This window comes from Montipora foliosa, unplaced genomic scaffold (genome assembly GCF_036669935.1).
Source record: "Montipora foliosa isolate CH-2021 unplaced genomic scaffold, ASM3666993v2 scaffold_438, whole genome shotgun sequence".
NCBI classification, from domain to species: domain Eukaryota; kingdom Metazoa; phylum Cnidaria; class Anthozoa; order Scleractinia; family Acroporidae; genus Montipora; species Montipora foliosa.
In genome coordinates, this window is record NW_027179743.1 from 95,001 (window position 1) to 115,000 (window position 20,000).

Here is a 20,000-nt window from a genome sequence, read left to right on the forward strand (position 1 = left end):
TACCAAAATAGATCACCTTCTCCTAACAGGTTCCTAATCCTTCATTGCAAGTGTAAAAAGATATCTTGTTCTTTAGCTTTTATTTCAAGCTTCCATGGCGACGTCTTGCCTCGAATACACCAGATTTTAACCCTCGCTGCAAATTAAGGGATAAAGTTCCTCATAAAATTCATAGATAAATAATGCTTTTAACCATTTATAGAGCCTATTTTCCATTGCTAAATTGCAGTTTAAAATTAAATACCGTATAAGATGGTTAAATACCCCCAACTGGTTGACAGAGTAGAGATTTGAATCGATCAAGCATATTCGATTCTCCCTAAGCGTTGGAGCCCCAAACACTGAATCAGGAGCAGGGGTAGCTTAATTGACTGGTGCGCTTCTTTGACAGCCAAACGTCACAACTTCGATTCTCAGCGACTTAAAGGTCTGCATGTTTTAACACCTTCCTTTAACCTTTGTAGCTGTAGCTCTAATTATCTGTAAAATGGAGTAAGAAGCGCACAATCGGCTTCCATTGATATCAGCCTCCTATGCGAATGAACTACTGGCATTAAAAAGATGGACTTACTTTTATCACAATGCTTCATGACGTAAAGAAAATGAGACAAAGATGAGTCTGGGAAATTAAAACAACTGTGTTATTAATAGTTCAGTTGAGGAGGTAGAAATACATGAAACACCTCAACAAGTCATGTGTCCAATCTTATTGTACCCTGGTGTCATTTATTGTAGCCACATCTGGAGATGAAGGAAAAGTCGCTCTGATGAGAGAAATCGGGTTGGGCAAACTTATTGGAGACAGCCCTCAGCCGAATATTGTTCAATTCATTGGCTGTGTCACCACCCAAAGTAAGGATCTTATTGCAACTGCTAAACTGTAGAAACAGCTGTGAGAAATTTGCAGCAATAATAAAAGACCGCTAGTGAAAACCTTATCAATCGATGATATTCAGGGCTAAATTTGTCTATTTAAGCAAATTGTTTGGGTAATTCTAGCCCATTTTTGCCGTGTTACACGAGTAACGAGATAATGGCCGTTTTCACCACATTTCCCAAGAACAAATTAAACCCTCTTAACGTCAAGTTCATTTCCAACAATTGCATAGCATAAGGTCAAGAAACAGAAAAACAGAGCAATTTTCAAAATAGGTGAATCATCAAAGCAATGCCATGGAATAATGACAAAAGATATGAACTTTTTTTTTTAATCTGAAATGCAAACCCTTGCAGCTGATAGTTTTAGTAAAAATGCGAATGGTTGGCTATATAAAATGGTCACGTGCCTGATTTCACACTTCTAAAGAGAACCCACGTGGAGCTTCTTCATACAAGAAAGTTTTTGAGGCTTTGGTTTATTTATTTATTTTTATTTGCAATTATTATTATTAATTTAGTCTTTTGTGCAAGAAACTGGCTCAGGCTGCAAAGACCACCAGGGAGAGATAAACAATTTAAAGGAATTGTACATTTTGCATGACAATTCTATATTTTATCTTTAAAAATATGTTACAAATTTTTAATCATCTCTTACTCACTATACTTACGTCATGTTAAAAATCCAGCCCTTAGTATTTTTTTTTTCGCCATAGAAAGTTCTTCACAAATATGTGGAAATTATGAGTAACGTTGATTAATGTTTTTTTTAGTTATTATTTAATTCATGTCTTTTTTTTTTTCTCACTTTTACATTCATTCTTGGGTAACATGACCTTTAACTTGGGGAATGTGTAGATAGTCGCCCTTTTCTTCATTCTCATCCCCTCTGCTCATCGAAGGTGAGCCGGTAATATGCGATGCTGACAAAGGTGGTTGGCTAAACTGTGATCTTCCAACACAGAGCCACGCAAATACTGCTTTATTTGTTTACTTCTTAAAAGCGTCTAAACCTAATAATGATAGAGCCCATATCCACCTTTTCGAGAAGCTAATAGTGAATAATAGCTAATAGTGAATAGTGAATGCAGCATTATAGAAGTTGTCCAAACTCTGTGTAACCTTTACAGTACAGCCAATTTTGATCATGGAGTACTTACCCTGTGGGGATCTTCTGGGGTACCTGAGAAAAAGCCGTGGAATTTTCGACAAACATTATTGCGGAAAACTAGCAGTAGCGCCACTGAAGACCTATGACCTAATGTCATTTTCAAACCAGATTGCTACTGGAATGGTGTTCCTGGCATCCAGAGGGGTATGTGACACGAAACAAGCATGCCATACGATATGGTACTATTGTTGCTTATTGTAATCTTTCACAGATTAAGATTGTATCTACGAAATGCATCATGCGATATGCTTACTCCTTGTAGTGTTTGACATTATGTAGACAAAAATGTGTGATCATTTTGCTATAATACTCTTATATCGAAAAGCAATGGATTGCTATAGGTGACACGTACTAGCGCGCGCTTTAAACACTGGGTTTTCTACATTGGGATAACGCTGGAGAACCATGCACCGACCTATGCCTTGATATTACATAGTGTGATCTGCCCCCGCCGTGGTCGTCATGATAATTCAACAGTCGTCTTTGCAAGTCAGTAATCGGGGAACATTGGCTACGTTATTTTCTAATCATATTAGTTAATTAACAATTATTGGATTCGGTTTTCCCATGATAGCGATAATTATCAAGGCCAAAGTTTGTGTTATCTGCCGAAGGCGAAGGCAGGTGGGATTACAAAACATATTATCCTATACGCGAGCATGACTAACGTTGATTATTTGCTTTTTGTAGATTATTCACCGTGATCTTGCAGCACGAAATGTACTTCTTGATCAAAACCGTGTGTGCAAGGTCACTGATTTTGGGTTAGCTTACCAGAACTTTAAATATGGACATGGCAATGCCAAAAAGGTTGGTTACATTATTGATGGATTCCCTTTCACTTTGTTCTCTGTGTACCTCTTTGACGTTCTGTTTTTAACACGAAAATGCAATGCTGTTTTCTCCCTAGGGCTGTATGCCAATAAAGTGGACGGCACCTGAGATACTCTTTGGAGATCCTGCAAATCTGTCAAGCAAAAGTGATGTGTATGTGCTTTTGACGATTAAATTTCCAGACTTTTGAAGTACTTAGTGCCTAAGACACAATTGTATCAGGTCAGGAAATGCAATAATGTTAGTGCCTAGGAGGAAAGCTATTCTTGTCAACCCCGTTTGGTCGGTTTAAGGTATATAAACATGAATAGTTAGTCGCATTGGTTTCTGCGTGCAAACTCGATTCGATTGATACTACATTTGAGTAAAGGAAAGAAAAGGAATGAACTTTATTTACATGTCTAGTCCTTCTAAGGCTGGAGTACAGATTGGGGACACTGTAGACTGAAATCAACAATCAAGGCATATCAGGTCAAATGTTGGTTTTTGAGGACGGACAGGGGAAACCGGAATGTCTGGAGAAAAACCTCTCTGTGAATAGTAGAGAATCAACAAACTCAACCTACACATGATGCCTGGATTATTAGTTTTTTGACAAGGAGAAAACAAAGAGTTGTTGTTGATGGCGTTGTTACGAATCATTTAAACATTAATAGAGGTGTCCTCCAGGGCACTGTATTAGGCCATATATTGTTTTCTATCATAGTCAGTGATATCAAGGTCATAACACCGAATCAAAATTCGCTTGTAAAATTTACTGATGATTTAATTATTTATCTACTGTTGAATGAACAACTGTTAATCCCATGCAACTAAACTAAACGCAACTAAAGTTAAACTTCTAAAAGGCAAACCCACTAAGGCTTTACCAGTTCCTCTGACTTTTATAGATAGAAAACCCAGTCTGAAGTTGCTGGGTGTAACATTTCACTCCGATCCGTGTTTACAGTAACTGGGGTTTACATCTTCATCTTCATTAGTCTTATTTGACGGCTTACGTTGTAGCTGGGATGAAGGGCGCCATGGATGCTTAATAGTTATTATTATTATTATTATTATTATTATTATTATTATTATTATTATTATTATGTAGAATTGAGCACAGGGTTTTTCCCTGGGGAGAAATATCCAGTTAAGTCTCATCCCGAGACCTCAGACTTCCAGCACTTTTCTGAGGATATGTGCCGGTCCGAGGAGTGCCGACTTTTGCATCGTTCTTGTTCGGTCCTTAATTCCTTGTTGCTTTAAGTGGCCTGCCAGCTTCTTTGACACTGAACCCAATGCACCTACTACCACTGGCACCACTTTTGTCCTTGATTTCCAGATCCTTTTAATCTCTCTTGCCAGGTCTTGATACTTTTTATACTTTTCAGTTTCTTTTTGCCGTACGTTGCTATCTCCGGGAACGGCTATGCCCACAATGATTGTTTCATTTGCCTTCTTTTCCTGAATTACAATGTCTAGCCTCCTGTGATGGATTTCACGGTCTGTTTGGATGGTAAAGTCCCACAACAGTTTTACTTCCTCATTCTCTTCTATGCTTTTGGGGGAATGTTCATACCATTTGTCACTGCACTCAAATTCATATTCCTTGCACAACTCCCAATGTATGACCCGCCCAACAACATCATGTCTCTTTTTATATTCTGTCTGCGCAGGAGCCCATCCTGGAGCGTACAGCTTCCATACAGCGTCTGTGAAACGGCGTTTTCACAAGTAGGTTTATTTTTAGACTAGCCCTTCCCGCGAATTAGGTCAAAAAACAAAGTCAGTTACGGTTCGGTGACCCTATGACGTCAGCTTAATTTCTTGTAATTGGTCATCGGGCTCCTGTGGGAGTCTCATTAGCGGGAAATTCAATCTAAAAATAACCTTACTGGTGAAAACGCCGTTGCACAAGTATAGTTAAATTGCACGCTCCGGGTGATGGGCTCCTGGTCTGCGCAAGCTTGGGGCAACTATACAAAATATGTTGCACAGTTTCATCGTGACTACCACACGTTCTGCATTTGGATGATACATTTTGGTTTTCGATTTTGGCTTTTAAGGCGTTTGTTCTTAGTGCCAGGTCTTGCGCGGCAAAAATAAGCCCTTCTGTCTCCTTCTTCAGTTCACCAGTTCTTATCCAATTCCAGGAAACACCAGATAGGTCCTCTGTCTCTCCCTTGAACTGCCCATGCAGCTGCTTTCCAGACCAGTCCTCAATTCTTTTCCTCTTTATCCATTCCTTATACTCCTTTAAAGTTTCAATTTCATCGACATTCTTCCTCTCCCGTGTAGCTTTCAACAAACGTTCCTGGCTCTGCCTGATGTAGACATTGATATTTCTTTCTTCAATATTTATGGCGTCTTCAACACTACTTAGTCCACGCCCTCCTTCTCTTCTTTGTAAGTACTGACGGCTTACGTTGTAGCTGGGATGAAGAGCGCCATAGATGGTTAATAGTTATTATTATTATTATTATTATTATTATTATTATTATTATTATTATTATTATTATAAGACAGTTCTTTTTTAATTGTACACAATTCAATTTTCAAGAACTTCCTTTTATTTTTTTTGATGTAATCTATTTTTAGTTTTACTTGGCAAATAAAGATTATTATTATATTATTATTATTATTATTATTATTATTATTATTATTATTATTATTATTATTATTATTATTATTATTATTATGCCGAGTCTGGGAATCGAGCCACATTGGTGGGAGGCGAGTACTCTCACTATTGCGCTATCCTTGCACCATGCATCCCTGCAACCCAGTCCTGACTAAAACGTGTGTGTGCGTATGTTTGTGTTTCTGTCTTACAGGTGGTCCTATGGAGTCGTTCTCTATGAGATATTCACAATTGGTGGGTACCCATGAAATTATTTTAAGCTAAAACGTTTTAAATAAGAGGGATATCGCAAGGATGTGTGAGTTCGATTGTTATCTCCCATGGCTAGCCGCGGTATTTTTGATTGTGTGTTTGTGTTTGTTGGCCGGTTTTGGTTTGTTCTAAACCCTCGATACCTACAATTGTTATTTCAGGTGAATTTATATGGAAATTCTCCCATGTACTGGATTTTCTTGTTTTTTTTTTGTGTGCTTGTTTATTTTTTCTTATAATCACTTTGCTGCTTACCGAGTTTCTGCTTGATTCTCACGTTTATATTTGTTTACGTGATTAGTACTACGAATTCTCTATAAACGCCTTCAGGCGCCATGTTCCATTAAAGCCTAAATTTGTATCTCATTTCAACAAAAACCGTAACAAAACATTTGACAATCAATAGGAGGCATACCATACCCTGGTTGGTCTGAGGGCAAGACAATGGAGGAGTTGAAAAGAGGATATCGCATGCCGAAGCCTGCACACATCGCCAACAACCTGTGAGTTACCGTCCACATTTTAAAAATACGCAATTTGTCTTTTGTAAACCCAAGATTATCTATTTATTTATTATTTATTTATTTAAAGGAAAGAATTCAGGGCAAACGTTATGACAAAGAAGTGAACAAATGATCGTGGACTAGAACAAATATTCCAACTTATGTGGTTGGGCACTTCCTAGCAATTACACAATAAAGTAATTGGTCAGGCGGAATAACGACTGTTTCACAATGAGTTACTCTCTGATTGTCGGAAATATAAAGTATTATTAAATTTTCAACCTTGGATATTTCGTTGCTAGCTTTCTGTTGAGTTCACTCAATCTCGGTTATCAACTCATATAACTTATGCAGGGGCGAATAGAGGATTTTTCTTAGAAGGGGGTGCGCACCTAAGAAATTAATGAACTGACGGGTGCCTTTTTTTGCAAAATACTTCCTATTTTAGAAGGCTGCGGGTCATCTTGGAGGGGAGGTGGGGGGCACCCCCTGAAGCTTTCCTCTACAACCGCCTCTCGCATGACCTGATGTGGAAACCGATTGTGTCAGGTGTTGCCAAGCTGGAAACTGATTGGTCTTAGTTTGCAAGTGTCCAAGCGTTCAGTGTTTATTGATAATTTAATGAAACAATTATTACATTCCCGCTTGTTGGATATGAGACTGGTTAAATTCAACTCGGCGCTTCGCGCCTCGTTGGCTATTTACCATCTCATATCCAGCACACGCTCATGGAATAACTTTTTGACAATAAAAAAATGCGACAGAACATTTCTTAAACACTTTCTAAGATCTAAAAAGCTGAATAATAATCGACGACGTTTCGACGTTACCGTAACCGTACGTCATTATCTAGTAAAAAATGTATAAAATCTAAGTTCTATAAATAATAAGGCGAACAATAAGAGATGAAAATAGTTTACAAGTTAAAAACTTAACTTAGAACAAGGTCTCAAACCTAAAGAACCGTCAATTGTCAATCATCCAAATAGACTTCATACTTGAGAAACTTTTTGTTTAACTTTTTTTTAAGAAACGTTCTGTCGCGATTTTTTATTGTCAAATGTTTTTCTAAGGCACTTTTTTCGTTGTAATAACCGAAAGAATTTACAGTCGTCCTACGGTTATAAGCAATTAATATTATTAGAAAATTTTTTTCGAGTTTTTATTTATTTCTATGTGAAAAGAACAAAAAAAGGTGACACACGCTAACACCAACCCGCAGTGGCCAACACCTGGTATGTTATATATATTAACGTTAGCCACGCCATGCTGACGAAACCCGGCAATGCCGAACCAGCTGTCCATGGCTGCTAATTGTCCGCTGAAATGGTTGTGCGCATGCGTTATGTGTTAACTACACCGGACTGGTTTCACCTTGCTTTTTTTTTTGGGTTATTTATTTCAAATTTCTGGAGCATTTAATTATATCTTGTTTCAAAGTATTTTCGGCCTCGTATAACAGAAAGCAGAGCAAAAGCAGTGCTTTCTTTTCTTCAGGTCCTCCAATGTCTCCTCACCAAAATGCAAATTTAGTTACGTTTTTTTTTTTTAATTATTTTCTTCCTTTCTATTTACAATTTAATTTACATTTTTGGTAAATAAATAAATAAATAATAACTCATTTGTTACAAGTTGGAAGATGCTGGCAATAGCAGTACGTGGGCATCTTCTAATTTCCACTTTTTTGCTTTAAGGTTTAGTTATTAGTCACAAAGGAATACAATCGAATCTCGATTATCTGGGCCCTTAGGGACTGACCCGAATAGTCCGGATAATCGAAAATATGAATATTAATGAGTCAGCACTGAATACATTTGTAAACCGTAACATTTATTCGAGAATCATGCAAGTATGAACCAAACAAGTCATTTCTGCCTAAAATGTTCAAGTAAATCAGTTTGCTTCAAGTTTCTACAGCGTGTACGTGTCGCTAATTCCATCATTCTTCGAAGCTGCATAAGTTGAATAGCTTCCACATTGTTTTGTCTCTCCATCCATGTCAAACACTTTTTAAAGCATTCAACAGCTTCAGTGTTTGTAACAGTTTGCTCATCTCGACTCTCATCCTCCTCGTCGCTACTTTCATCTTCAACTGAACTGGGGCACCCAACGTCAATTTTCGGAAATTTTGTTGTAAAACACTATATATCCTAGGATTTTCGAACATCTAAAACATGTTATAATTACCCATTCCTAACGGATTGTTACCCTAAAAAGGTCACCTAGAATTTTCGGGAGCCTTTTTTCTGGCTGAAATTTTCGAAAAGGTAAGTTTTGATCCCTATAATTTTCGGATCACTACACTTTCAGCTAGGAAATCCGAACAGATGAAAAATTTTTAGGGGATAAAAATATGCCTATATCTACTGTTTAAATACTAAAATACGTTTGACAATGCTAGGTTTAAGTGGTTTTGAGCTATATTCTCGTTGGGTGCCCCTGACTGAAGACTCAAGCCATCCTGTCGAAACTTTGAAGGTTTCGCCGTTCGCGTTCTCCTCATATAATTGACTGTGAAAGTGCTTTGCTTTTTCTTGCAGAAGGGGACCAGAAATTGGTGTGCAAGCTGTTTTTTGTTGTATGAACCATGCGTATAGGGCTTCATCCAGCTGTTCATCATGTGCAACTTTCAATGATTTTCGTTTTAGTTCATGATCGATCTCCAAGTTGTTGGCAAACTTCATAATCTTGACTTTGTTTTTGCGGATGTCCGAAATCTGCTGTTTACTGACGCCATATTTACTGGATAAGTTCTTTCCTTTTTCGCCTTTTTCCAATCGTAGAATTATTGACTGCTTATCTTGTATAGAAAGAATTGAACGCTTACGCTTTGTCGACATGATGGAAACAGTTTTCATGACACAAGCTTGTGTTTATCATACCAACGCTGATCGGGGAAGCGGAGCGCGAAATTCCACTTAGCAACAAAACAACTCTGAGCCAATGAACGCTCAATGAAATGCACTGCATTAGTTACGGTGCGTGTTAGGCGCATTTAAGATCACTCGAGCAATAAACTTGCCCTAAATTGTCTTTTGATGCGAAACAAATTCAGTTCTGACTGGAATTTTATATCTCAGTTCGTCGTAAGATAGCTTTTCTACGGGTAATGAATGTGACTAATTAATATTTATGCAAAAAAATGGGACCAGAAAAGCTAGTCCAGATAATCGCGAAATCCGGATAATCGATTTCCGGATAATCGAGGTTAGTTTAACAGGGCTATAAGGGAGAGTACAGTTTTTTCTACTGTAATTATGCACCCTAAAATAAAGTGTTCTAAAGTGTTCGAATGTACCATTTGTATTTTCTCAAAGGAACAAGTCGCAGATTTATTCTATGTCAAGAAGCTCTTTTATCTGTATAAGCACTAACCGTCCCTTACGTCAAAAATCTGGGATAACGAGATACTTTCTCTCTGTCATGTTTAGTGTTTAGTGCTATACTTTACCGGAGAACTTTATATATCTTTCAATACGTTTTCAAATCAACATCAGAATGTCCGATCAAAAGCAATGGCATTATATCCATCAAAAAATGTCGCAAGACCTTAAACGTAGAATCAATGCATTTTGCAGCGAAAAAATATCCAAACATAAACCTTCTTGCGAAAGGGTTGAAGGAAGAATTGTTGGAGATATAGGCTTCTCACCTCCTCCTTTTTTTATCATCAGGTATAACTTGATGGAGATGTGCTGGCAAGAGATCCCAGTACTCCGCCCTGATTTCGTAAATATTTCCAAGAGGTTGCGCTCGTTTATCGAAGGAGAGGTCAGTAACAAGACGTTTTCAAGGTGCTATTTTTTTCTTTCTTTTTCGTTTCTTTTTTTCTTTTTTTGTTTTTGTTTCATGCGCCATGCATAAAGACTGATATTTTTGCCAAGGCGTTGCTTGGAGCGAGCTCTTTTTTCTTGGAAACAGATATTAATACCACATATGTTTGGGATATTTTGGTCGAGCCCTGCTGGGCTAGGCCGTTTATTTAAAATCAGCATGGTACCTTCTAAGAAATAACTAAATATAGAAGGCATGATTCCAGCAAATGTGAGGGCACACCCGCCATCCACAAGAAACTAAGAAAAGAGGAGGGGAAAATGATCTTGACTCTCTTGAATTAGTTACTGAAGGAGGCCCTACGCCTGTCTTCTGCGCTGGATAAGAGCTGGAGAAAGTCCCGGATGACAGGAATGCCCCAACTGCATCGAGGGAAATAACTAATTAGGCATGTCACACTCCACGTAAATCTATCTCATTTTCTCTGGGGAATAATCTCCTTTTTTTTTAAATGTCCAGTTTTAGCGATTATTATAATAATAAGGTTGCAACGGGTTCTAGGAAGATGATAAATAAAGGGAACGTTGGATGGGATTTTTTTTCTGAATGACAAACCATGGTTTCCTTTTTACTTTAATGAACGGGAAGAAGGGAAACTCGGCGATATTAGTGCAATTGCTAAAGGTAGAACCGAGAGATGAAGTTGGCTTATTTGGAAGTTGTTTCTGTACATGTAAAATGGTGTAATAAATTGAGTTAAGTGCTACGTAAAGTCAAATTCAAATTAGAATGCTACTATTGCTTTAGGGCTACCCACTCTGACACGTTTTCAAAATTCTACAAAAAGTATTTATTCCCAGTGGCGTTATATATCGTTTTTTACCTATACTGGATCGTTCGAAACCTATATAGGCAACTTGATTCAATATCCTATCCATGTCATCATTTTCCTCTTCAAATATCTTTGTGTTATTTCTTTACGAGAAAGAAAGTTTAAAGTGTTTTATCGTCGGAGTTTTTGGCCACTTTGTTGTGGATGATGGGCATAAATGCGTTTCTAGGATGAATTTCAGTTTTGTCGATTACAATTTATTTCAAGCCAAAAAAATTAAGAAAAAGAAGTAAAAACTAATTGCATGATACTGAGGAAACCTTTATTATTTCTATATGTTGCAGTACCTCCCGTTGGTGGACAAATCAAAGTACGATGGAGCAAAATACTCAGGAGTTGAGGACGTGGGTGCAGAAACTGAAGATGACGCAAGAGGAGTTCGTGGGGCCACAAATGCAAAGGCTTCAACAAGAAAGTGGTCAAGTCTGAAATTATAAAAGCTAGCTGAAGTAGTTGTCATTCAGTAGCAGTACTAGTTTTTAGAGTCAGAGAAAATGTGAAATTCAAAAGCTAGTCCTAATTCATATTTAGGTCGATTTAAAAAAGGCGTAGACAATCAGACAGACAACTCTAACACACAATTTTGTTCTAATGTCGTAAACTCCAAAAGACCACGGAATCGATCAGTCTCAGTTTTATTCCAGACTAACTAAACGAGAAATTATTGTGACATGTTTTGGCAACCACTATCGACATCTAATCTAATGCTAATGCCGAACAAAGCAATATCTATTTGCCTGTGACATCAGTCAATATTGTTTAGAATATTCATTAGTACAACAATTGCTACAATAATTAATTGCTTTGCGAAGTAAAATATAAACAAAACCGACAAGGTTTGACAATCGTTAGCTAGCGATCATAAGCAGAACGTTTTCCAAGATTTTTTAGGCACTAGCAGTAGTTTATTTCGGAGACCTAAATCGAAATCCGGTGTGATCATCACCGAGTATTCGGTATGATTGATGCTGACTTTTTTAATCCTACTACAACAGCGGCAACGAAAAGTGGTAGAAAAATATTCTGTTGATTGAGGAGGAAACAAAATATATTCAAGAGAGAAATCACACGGCAAGGGGCTTAAGATTACATTGAGTCACGTAGGTGTGGCATGAAAGAGAAGATGTTGGAGTATTCTTAGGCTTTATCAGGGTGTATAAACACTGGTTAACTCAGTAAGTCCTTGCTTAATAGAGGCGTAGCTAAACATAATCGATCATTTGGCTTCTCCTCTTAATTGAGGGGGAAACAAAATATATCCAGGAGAGGAATAATACAGCAAAGGGCTTAAGATTATATCAATTTACGTATGTGTGGCACGAAAGAGATGTAGGAGTATTAGTACGCTATATCAGGGTGTATAAACACTCCTTAACTCAGTGACCCCTTGCTTAATAGTGGCCCAGCTAAACATAATCAGTCATTTGGCTTCTCCTCTTAATGGAGGGGGAAACAAAATACATGTAGGAGAGAAATCATTTTTTAGAAAGGAAGCTCTCGAACCCTTTTTATGTTTATTCAAACATACTATAATTGTAAAAGAAGAGATGTCATTGTTGCACTTTAAAGTGCTTTGCTATTAACCTTTAGGGTTTTAAGATGTTAATCTCCGCTTACTTGCTTGGAACGGAACCGCCATTTTAGCTTTGGCTTACTCACGGCTTTCAAAAAGACCTTCGACGATGCGAGCAAAGTGATTTCGTTTTAAAGTTACCTACATAAAATTTCAAGAAAAAAGTACAAAGCTTGAGGAAATTCTCAAAAAAATGAAAAAATATATAATTAATATAAATAGTGGGAGCTGATAGACAAACTGACGTAACAGTGTAAACATTTCTTAGAGTCAATCAGTCAAATTAAAGTAAATTTGGTAAACGAAACGGTCTTGTGCTGTCTTGTCTGGAAATGAAACTGCCCTATGAAATTAATTTATACATGAAATGCGGGTTATAGACAAAAGAGGGAAGTGACCCTCGCTCTTACCTGGACAATTTAAACCAAAAGATCATTTTACAGTTCTGTGTTAAGTTTCCAGGCCTTTGAATGAAAGCGAGGCTGGAGTTGACCTTCCTTTGATACAATCCCCATTGATTTCTTCATGTAAATCATGTTGTTGTAATGCTGACGAGTTTCTATTTACATAACAAAAGCAGTTAGGTTTGTATCAAAGCAAGGTCAACTCCAGCCTTGCTTTTATTCCAAGGCCTGGTAACTGAGCACAGAGCTGCAATAGCCTTTTCACGGTTAGTTTTTCTCTTTTGCATTACAATGTATTCTAACGTGGAGGCGAGGCAATTTCGTGCTATTTTGTAGCTTTAACCCGAAATTGCCTCGCATTCAGGTTAGATTGGATTGAAATGCAAATGAGAAAAACTAACCGTGAAAAAGGCTATTAGACACCTCAAAGGGATTCGAACCCAAGACCTCTGCGCTAACCAACAGAGCTATGAAGCCATTCAGTTGAGAGCAGGTCAATTTGTTTGGTTTAATTGTCTCCATGAAGGACTCGATAAATGCAGTGAATGTGTATTTGAAGTACCACTTTGAATTAAAGGATCTTGTCTAACTGGAAAGAAAGTAATGCAAGCATTCTAAGGACTTCGATGTATTTAGTTTTTTTTATCAGATTTTCTGGGGCATTTACTCTTACATCTTTTTGGAGCGTTTAAATTTAGCGGAAAATCCAAGTAGCTTCAGTTGAATGAACTCAAAAAAAAAAAACAATACGAGGGATTCCACATGAATTAATAACCGCAGTTTTTTTTCTCTATGGCAACTTAGCACAATTCTTTGATTGTACCTGACGTCACGACGGCCATTCTCTATTTTCGAATTCTCCATTATACACTTTGTTTGCCCCCCAAATTTTGCATAAACTATTGTTTTCAAATGCTCTTGGGGACACTGCATATTCTCAAGAGCATTTGAAAACAATGGTTTATGCAAAATTTGGGGGGCAAACAAAGTGTATGATGGGGAATTCGAAAATAGAGAATGTTGGTGGAAAGAACAATAGCGAAAAAGTCTTTTGGGAATTTGACTCTATTATTATGCAAAACGTGAGCTACACTTTTTTAATTGTTTTGGCACCAACATGGCCGTCTTTTCACGTGAGTGCAATCAAAGAATACGAAAAAAACAGGGTCATCACTTCTTTCCATCCCTCAAACTGACATTTCCCTTTTTATTCAACTTATACGACGTACAGTCTACTTTAGACTTCAAATCTACTTCAACGAAACAAAGATATTAAACAAGCTGAGAAAATTCACAATAGACCTTTTCGGCTTGTACATTTTGTTTTCCCAATACAGATCATGTGATAATACTCAAGAGGTTTGGTCTTTTGTTTTGTTCATTAAAATGAGGGCATGCAAGCATTAATATGCCTGCATGCACTCTTTTTAATGAAGAAAACAAAGGACCAAGCCTCCTGAGTATTATCACATGATCTGTATTGGGAAAAGAAAATGTACAAGCCGAAAAGGTCTATAGGCGAGGCAAAGCGTTGAACCTGGATCGATGGCTTCACCTTGCAGTTTCCGATATCCACTAGACTAACGAGACAACCTCCCGGAAAATAGTAAACATCAAAACAATTGAAAATTAACCGTCTTAACGAGGTTTTTAGACCTAAATACTGTAGATCAGCGCGGCATAGCTTACAAACGCCTGTTTTCATTTTTAGAGCGGTAAGCTTGTCAATATAACATGGGATATTGCGTCGTGTAATCGTTACGAAATGTCCAATGTCAGTTTGAGGGATGGAAATTAGTGTTGACCAAAAAACAGCACGCGTGCGCAGAATCTGGAAAGATTGTGTAGAAACCCAAAGCAGAATCTGTGCGCTCGAGACCATAGCCTCTCCTTCCCAAAGCCGGTTGGTCTTTCATGTACCGGATCCGAAATAGTCTGTATATATTCCTTTCTATAAAACAAAACAAAAACAAAAACAAAAAATACAAAGCGAACATAGCAATACGTAATTAGCAAGGCCTAATCGGAATAACAATGGTTCATTTGTCCTCTTGCGTCATAACATTGTCAAAGTAGCTGTGGAAATCAGGAGCTGCGGGATAAAATGAGGGGAAAAGACGCAGTAAACAGCCGTCTCATGAATTCTATTCAATTTGACGTGAACATTGTCAGTATCTTTTCTCGCTCTCTGATTGGTTACTTACAACAGCTAATAAAATCTTATTGGTTAAAAGTTGACAGTTTCACTCACAGTTGGACGGATTTTCTCCGTTTTTTTTTTCCATTAGCCAATAAGAGAACCAGGCAAGTTATGAATTTGGTCGCGTCAGATTCAATAAAATTGAATTTTCTTGCATTTTTTCCACTTGTGTCACTTGTCAGTAGTTTATGCGTTTGAGTGTCTCTTTGGAACTCTAATTTCAGTTAAAGTTTCTCAGGCCCAACAAAGCAATAAGCCTCCAAGTCCGTGGTAAATTCTTAATTTTTGTAAAGGTCTAAAAGGAAAGCGAAGCAAAAATAGAACCCGCTGGAAAAGACAAAAAAATGACCAAACGTCTCAACGGTTGATTTCGAATCGATTGAAGCCGAGTGTTCTCCAAAGCGTTTACTTGAAAAGTGATTCATTTGAGCTGCTTTGTTTACGTATTTAGTTAAACCAGACCAAGCCACAAAATGCGCCACTTCCTTGTCATCTTTTTTTTTGACGTAGACAGAACAGGCCATTCCTTTACTTTGGTAAATACCTTGAATCTTCTCCTTCCTCACGCCATAAACAGCCATGAACGGGTCCACGTTTTCTCCACAGACTTCACCTTTACCAGACACTGACCAAGAGCTCCCATGCCTTCTGTTCGGCATTGCCTTTAATCCTTAATAGGTATACTTCTAACAGTCAATCCAGAGAAAATTAGGAATTGTCGATATTAACCGTCATTTCAGAGGTACAGGACATGTTGTGGTAATGGGCTCCTGATCATGGCATGGCGTTTTTAAATCAAATCTACATTGGCTCTTGCTCAAAATATTTCGTATTTTAATGTTTGTAAAACTCGGGGTAAAGAATGACCAGAATTTTTTTTTAAACAAAAAGAAAAGGACCTAAATTTTTAGTACCCGTTAAGATGGCATCCAACATGGGCATGTGACAAACAAAGAAATCAAAGGACGATAGTCGATTAGAAACTCTAATAGAAATAGCAGTATCGATAGGAAGAAGTTCTCTCACACCATGCTGAAGGATTCACCAACATTGCAAAATTGAAGGAAAACAAGAGCGAACGAGTAAAAACCGACATCCTAATCATAACAGTTCCAAAAAAGCGAAAGCCTTTATTGCCCATGCGCATGCTAGGTCAAGGCTTTCCATTCTGTGTGCCCGGCAACGCTAATGTCGAAGCTAAAAACGTTTAGAATCGATGATCCCCTACTCTTCTGGTTTTACTCATACCTAACTGGAAGGCGTCAAAGAGTGGTTACAAATGGAACTTTTAGTAAATTGACTGGATCAGGTGTACCCCAGGGGTAACTTCTAGGACCCATTCCGTTTCTATTATTTGTAAATGACATGCCAAATGTAATAGGCCATTTCCGGATTCACGTCTTCCTCCTCTTCAAAGCGAGTCTAAGAGCGAAGTTTTTGTGATGGTAATTAGTTCTACTTTGCTTATGAATGAAAACTAATTTTTATAAGAAAAACTTCGCACTTAGACTCGCTTTGAAGAAGAGGCGAACATGAACTCGGAAAGGGCCTATTAACAGTGCGACGCTGGCTATGTTTGCTGACGATTCTAAATGTTATAGGATCATAAATAATGATGCTGATTTTTTGAAATTACAGCAGGATTTAGTTTCGCTTGCAACCTGGTCCTTGTGAAATGAATTGTATTTTCAGCCTACAAAGTGCAGTAATCTGCGTATATCTAGGAACCGTATTAGTCCATATCGTAGCTATAGTATAGATGTTATAGATGTGGAGATTGTCTCAACTGAAAACGATTTGGGGGTAGTGACCGTAAATGACACCTCTTGGAAGGATCATATACTCATGATAGTTGTTAAAGCAAATAGCTTACTAAGCTTTATTAGAAGGAGCTGCACAGGAATTGTTGAAGTGTTGCGCTGCTGCGTCTTTACTGTTCATTAATGCGTTCGCACTTTTGCTATTGCTCTCAGTTATGGGCACCTCAGTCTGTTATCAGCAATTTATTCCTAGTTCAAAATGAGCAAAGACGAGCTATACGCTTTATACTAAGAAATAGTAGTAACTTGTCATATAAGGATCGCTTAATCAAACTGAAGTGATTGCCTTTAATTACTGGCTCTAATATCTCGACTTAGTTGTCTTTTTTAAATGTCTTCATGATGGACATATTGATGTAACTCGTTCGTGCTCATGCGTGCTCAGGGCTGAACTTAAAGATAAGTAATAACCGTACATCAATTTTTCGGGACTTCTATTTTAATAGGATAGCAATTTTGAGGAACAATATACCTGATGATGTTAGGCAGGCTGAGGCTACTGATTCTTTTAAGCGTAAACTTTAATCGTCTTATTTCAAGAGACTTAAAACGTTTTTGATGGCGACAACTTTCGTACCTTTAAAATAATTTGTCCTAAATGTCGCCGGGTAATTAAATACCTTTGCTGCGTGAAACTTGTTAATAAGCAACCTATTTAGGATATTTATAATGGTAAGTTACTATTCTAGGAGAAGGTTGGGTTGGTGCTTAAACCTAGTAGGGACTTATGTCCTATTGTTTTTGCACTTCATAAATAAATAAATACATAAATCATTTATATTTGGATCAAGGTCGAGATTCCACCTTGCTTTAATGACCTCAGTGATGATTGAACGCCTTGACAACGCGAGTTTAATTAATATTAGATCGTATAAGCACTCTATAATTCATGACCAATAGTCAGAAGCCTTATGTTATTATGGCTCTTACTTGGGCATCGGGCTGCCATGCGGTAGGACGCTTGGCTGGAGAAATTGCTGCCTTTGTAAACAGTAGGTCCCGCTCTGTAAATATCTTCCATGTTCATAACATGTAGGGGATGGAGTTCCCGGTGTTGTAGCTCTCGTTTGCCGGTGAGTGTACATGGGTGAGTGGGTATAGCAGGTCCACATCAGCTAAATAGGTGCCAAAACTTCAACTTGCTGAAACAAAGAAACATGCCTGTAACTTTTGAGAACTTTCGATTGCTTTAGTTAATATGTGGAATATTATTGTGAAAAAGGAGGAACTACGTACCGTGAACCGAAGTATTCTATACCTCAATACAAATGCACTCATGCCACTTATTTCTTTATTCAGCTTGTCACTTTTCTCATAAGTAACATGGGATATGACTGCTTAGTTCATCGTCATTCAGACATTTTACAATGTAAATTATTGCCTACAAAACGACAGTATTTAAACCAGGCTAGTCTTTCTACGACATACAAATCATAATTTTCAACTATGTTTAATCTTCCATTCCTTATAACAACCGAAAGGCAATTAAACACCAGAAAAGGTGATCTTGGTGAGCGAGTTCCAAGCTTACAGTTCATCGCCATGTTTGAGACCCCTGTTGCATCACCCATATGTTTCATATCACCTGTGACATCTTGAAATCCGCCAATCTTTGAAAACATTTTAATGTTCATCATTTTTCCTGGTTGCACGTTGTCAAGATACACGACAAGGATGGTAAAGTCGTTGTAGTTACGGAAATAAAAAGGCATTGTTCCTTGGCCACCGCTCAAACGGTGAAATCTCCAATCCTCTGGACTTTATGATAAGATATTACCCCGTGAGGAATGTCGACAGAATTCAGCACGTGAAAAGCCATGTTGACGGCGGTTATGTTCGTCTTGGGCGTCCTGGCAAATTCCTTTAGCACCGCTGCACGGACAAACATTGATGGAGGTGTTAAGTCAACAAGCATGCGCATTCCAAGGAGCCCACTTCCTTTTCCAGTCGGTGGAAATTTAACTGGGCCCAATACCAACGGCTAGTTATTAAACTTTGAGAGTTGAACGTAGTTACGTAGGTTTAGCATTTGGAAGTCTTAAGGAGAGGCGTTGGTCATCACACCCAGTGTATTATTGTACACCTGTCTTCGTTTCTCAGTGTATTCAATGACAATGGCATCGCCGGTTTTGTCCATCACCGAAAAGTGCACCTTAAAAACGATACCGAAAATACTTCCACCGAATACCAACGGAAAGGATTCTGATGACATGCTCTCTCTCACTTCCTGTACGGATCCAGAGTCTGCCAGGGGCCACAGGGTTAACTGCAAAGGCTCTATCGCCTCTCCACATTTGATGGAAGGAACGTCCTGTCGTGTGAAAACAAACATAAAAACACGATTTTTAAGTTTGATTGGAAATTTAAAACCAAACTTAAGTCGAGATTTTCCAAACGAGCGAACCATCTTTTTCTCTATAAAAATGAGTATACACACTGCAGTTATACGGGATGATTCTAGTTTCCGGTGATAACGTTGCGTTTTGTATGCCCAAAAATGTCTCTTTAAAAGTATTTTACAATCTCGAATGGTAGATTTAATTATACTCTGGAAATAAGATTGAGCACAAATATTTAAATAAATCAATAAGCTTGTGACATCTGGGCCTGGTTTTTCAAAAGCCGTTAAATGCTAATCCCAGATTAAAGTTGACCACGGTGTTTGTTTTTCTACAGTCTGTACTACCAAATGATGGTCAACGCGAACATTCGGCAAAGTTTTACATTAGAGAAAATCAATATTGAAAAACAAATAAGCAGAAAGAAACTTTCCCCAAAAAGTTGAAAAAAGAAAGCAAAATTTACACTAATCCAGGTAAGCTGATCGGCTTTCAAACAACCGGGCCATGACCAATAAAGTACATTTTTTCACATTTTTCGTTTGGCTTGGTTTCAGCTCTCGTAAACAAAGGTTATTTCACGTTGTGTCATCGCCGCCATGTTGGTGGACGAAAACATATAAAGATTTATCATTAGCTCCTTTTGCTTCATTACAATGTTACCTGTGTCTCTCGAGATTGGTTGCAAACCACCAAAAGACTTGATGCAAAAATGGCCACTTTTTTTTAAATTTGTCTT

At 37.8% G+C, this 20,000-nt stretch overlaps 1 protein-coding gene and 1 pseudogene across 1 annotated transcript in view; one reads left to right on the forward strand and one right to left on the reverse strand.

Moving 5' to 3' along the window:
* The window catches only part of LOC137989057 (inactive tyrosine-protein kinase 7-like), a 92,677-nt gene extending 79,947 nt beyond the window's left edge, over positions 1-12,730 (forward strand). Inside the window, exons 18-25 of the mRNA XM_068834946.1 lie at positions 736-852; positions 2,007-2,191; positions 2,738-2,857; positions 2,958-3,034; positions 5,698-5,738; positions 6,163-6,259; positions 9,934-10,030; positions 11,210-12,730. Coding sequence (XP_068691047.1) covers positions 736-852; positions 2,007-2,191; positions 2,738-2,857; positions 2,958-3,034; positions 5,698-5,738; positions 6,163-6,259; positions 9,934-10,030; positions 11,210-11,362 — 887 coding nt within the window. The 3' untranslated portion in view covers positions 11,363-12,730. The remainder of the gene's footprint in view (positions 1-735; positions 853-2,006; positions 2,192-2,737; positions 2,858-2,957; positions 3,035-5,697; positions 5,739-6,162; positions 6,260-9,933; positions 10,031-11,209) is intronic.
* Positions 12,731-18,382: 5,652 nt separating this feature from the next.
* The window catches only part of LOC137989058 (penicillin V acylase-like), a 3,373-nt pseudogene continuing 1,755 nt past the window's right edge, over positions 18,383-20,000 (reverse strand).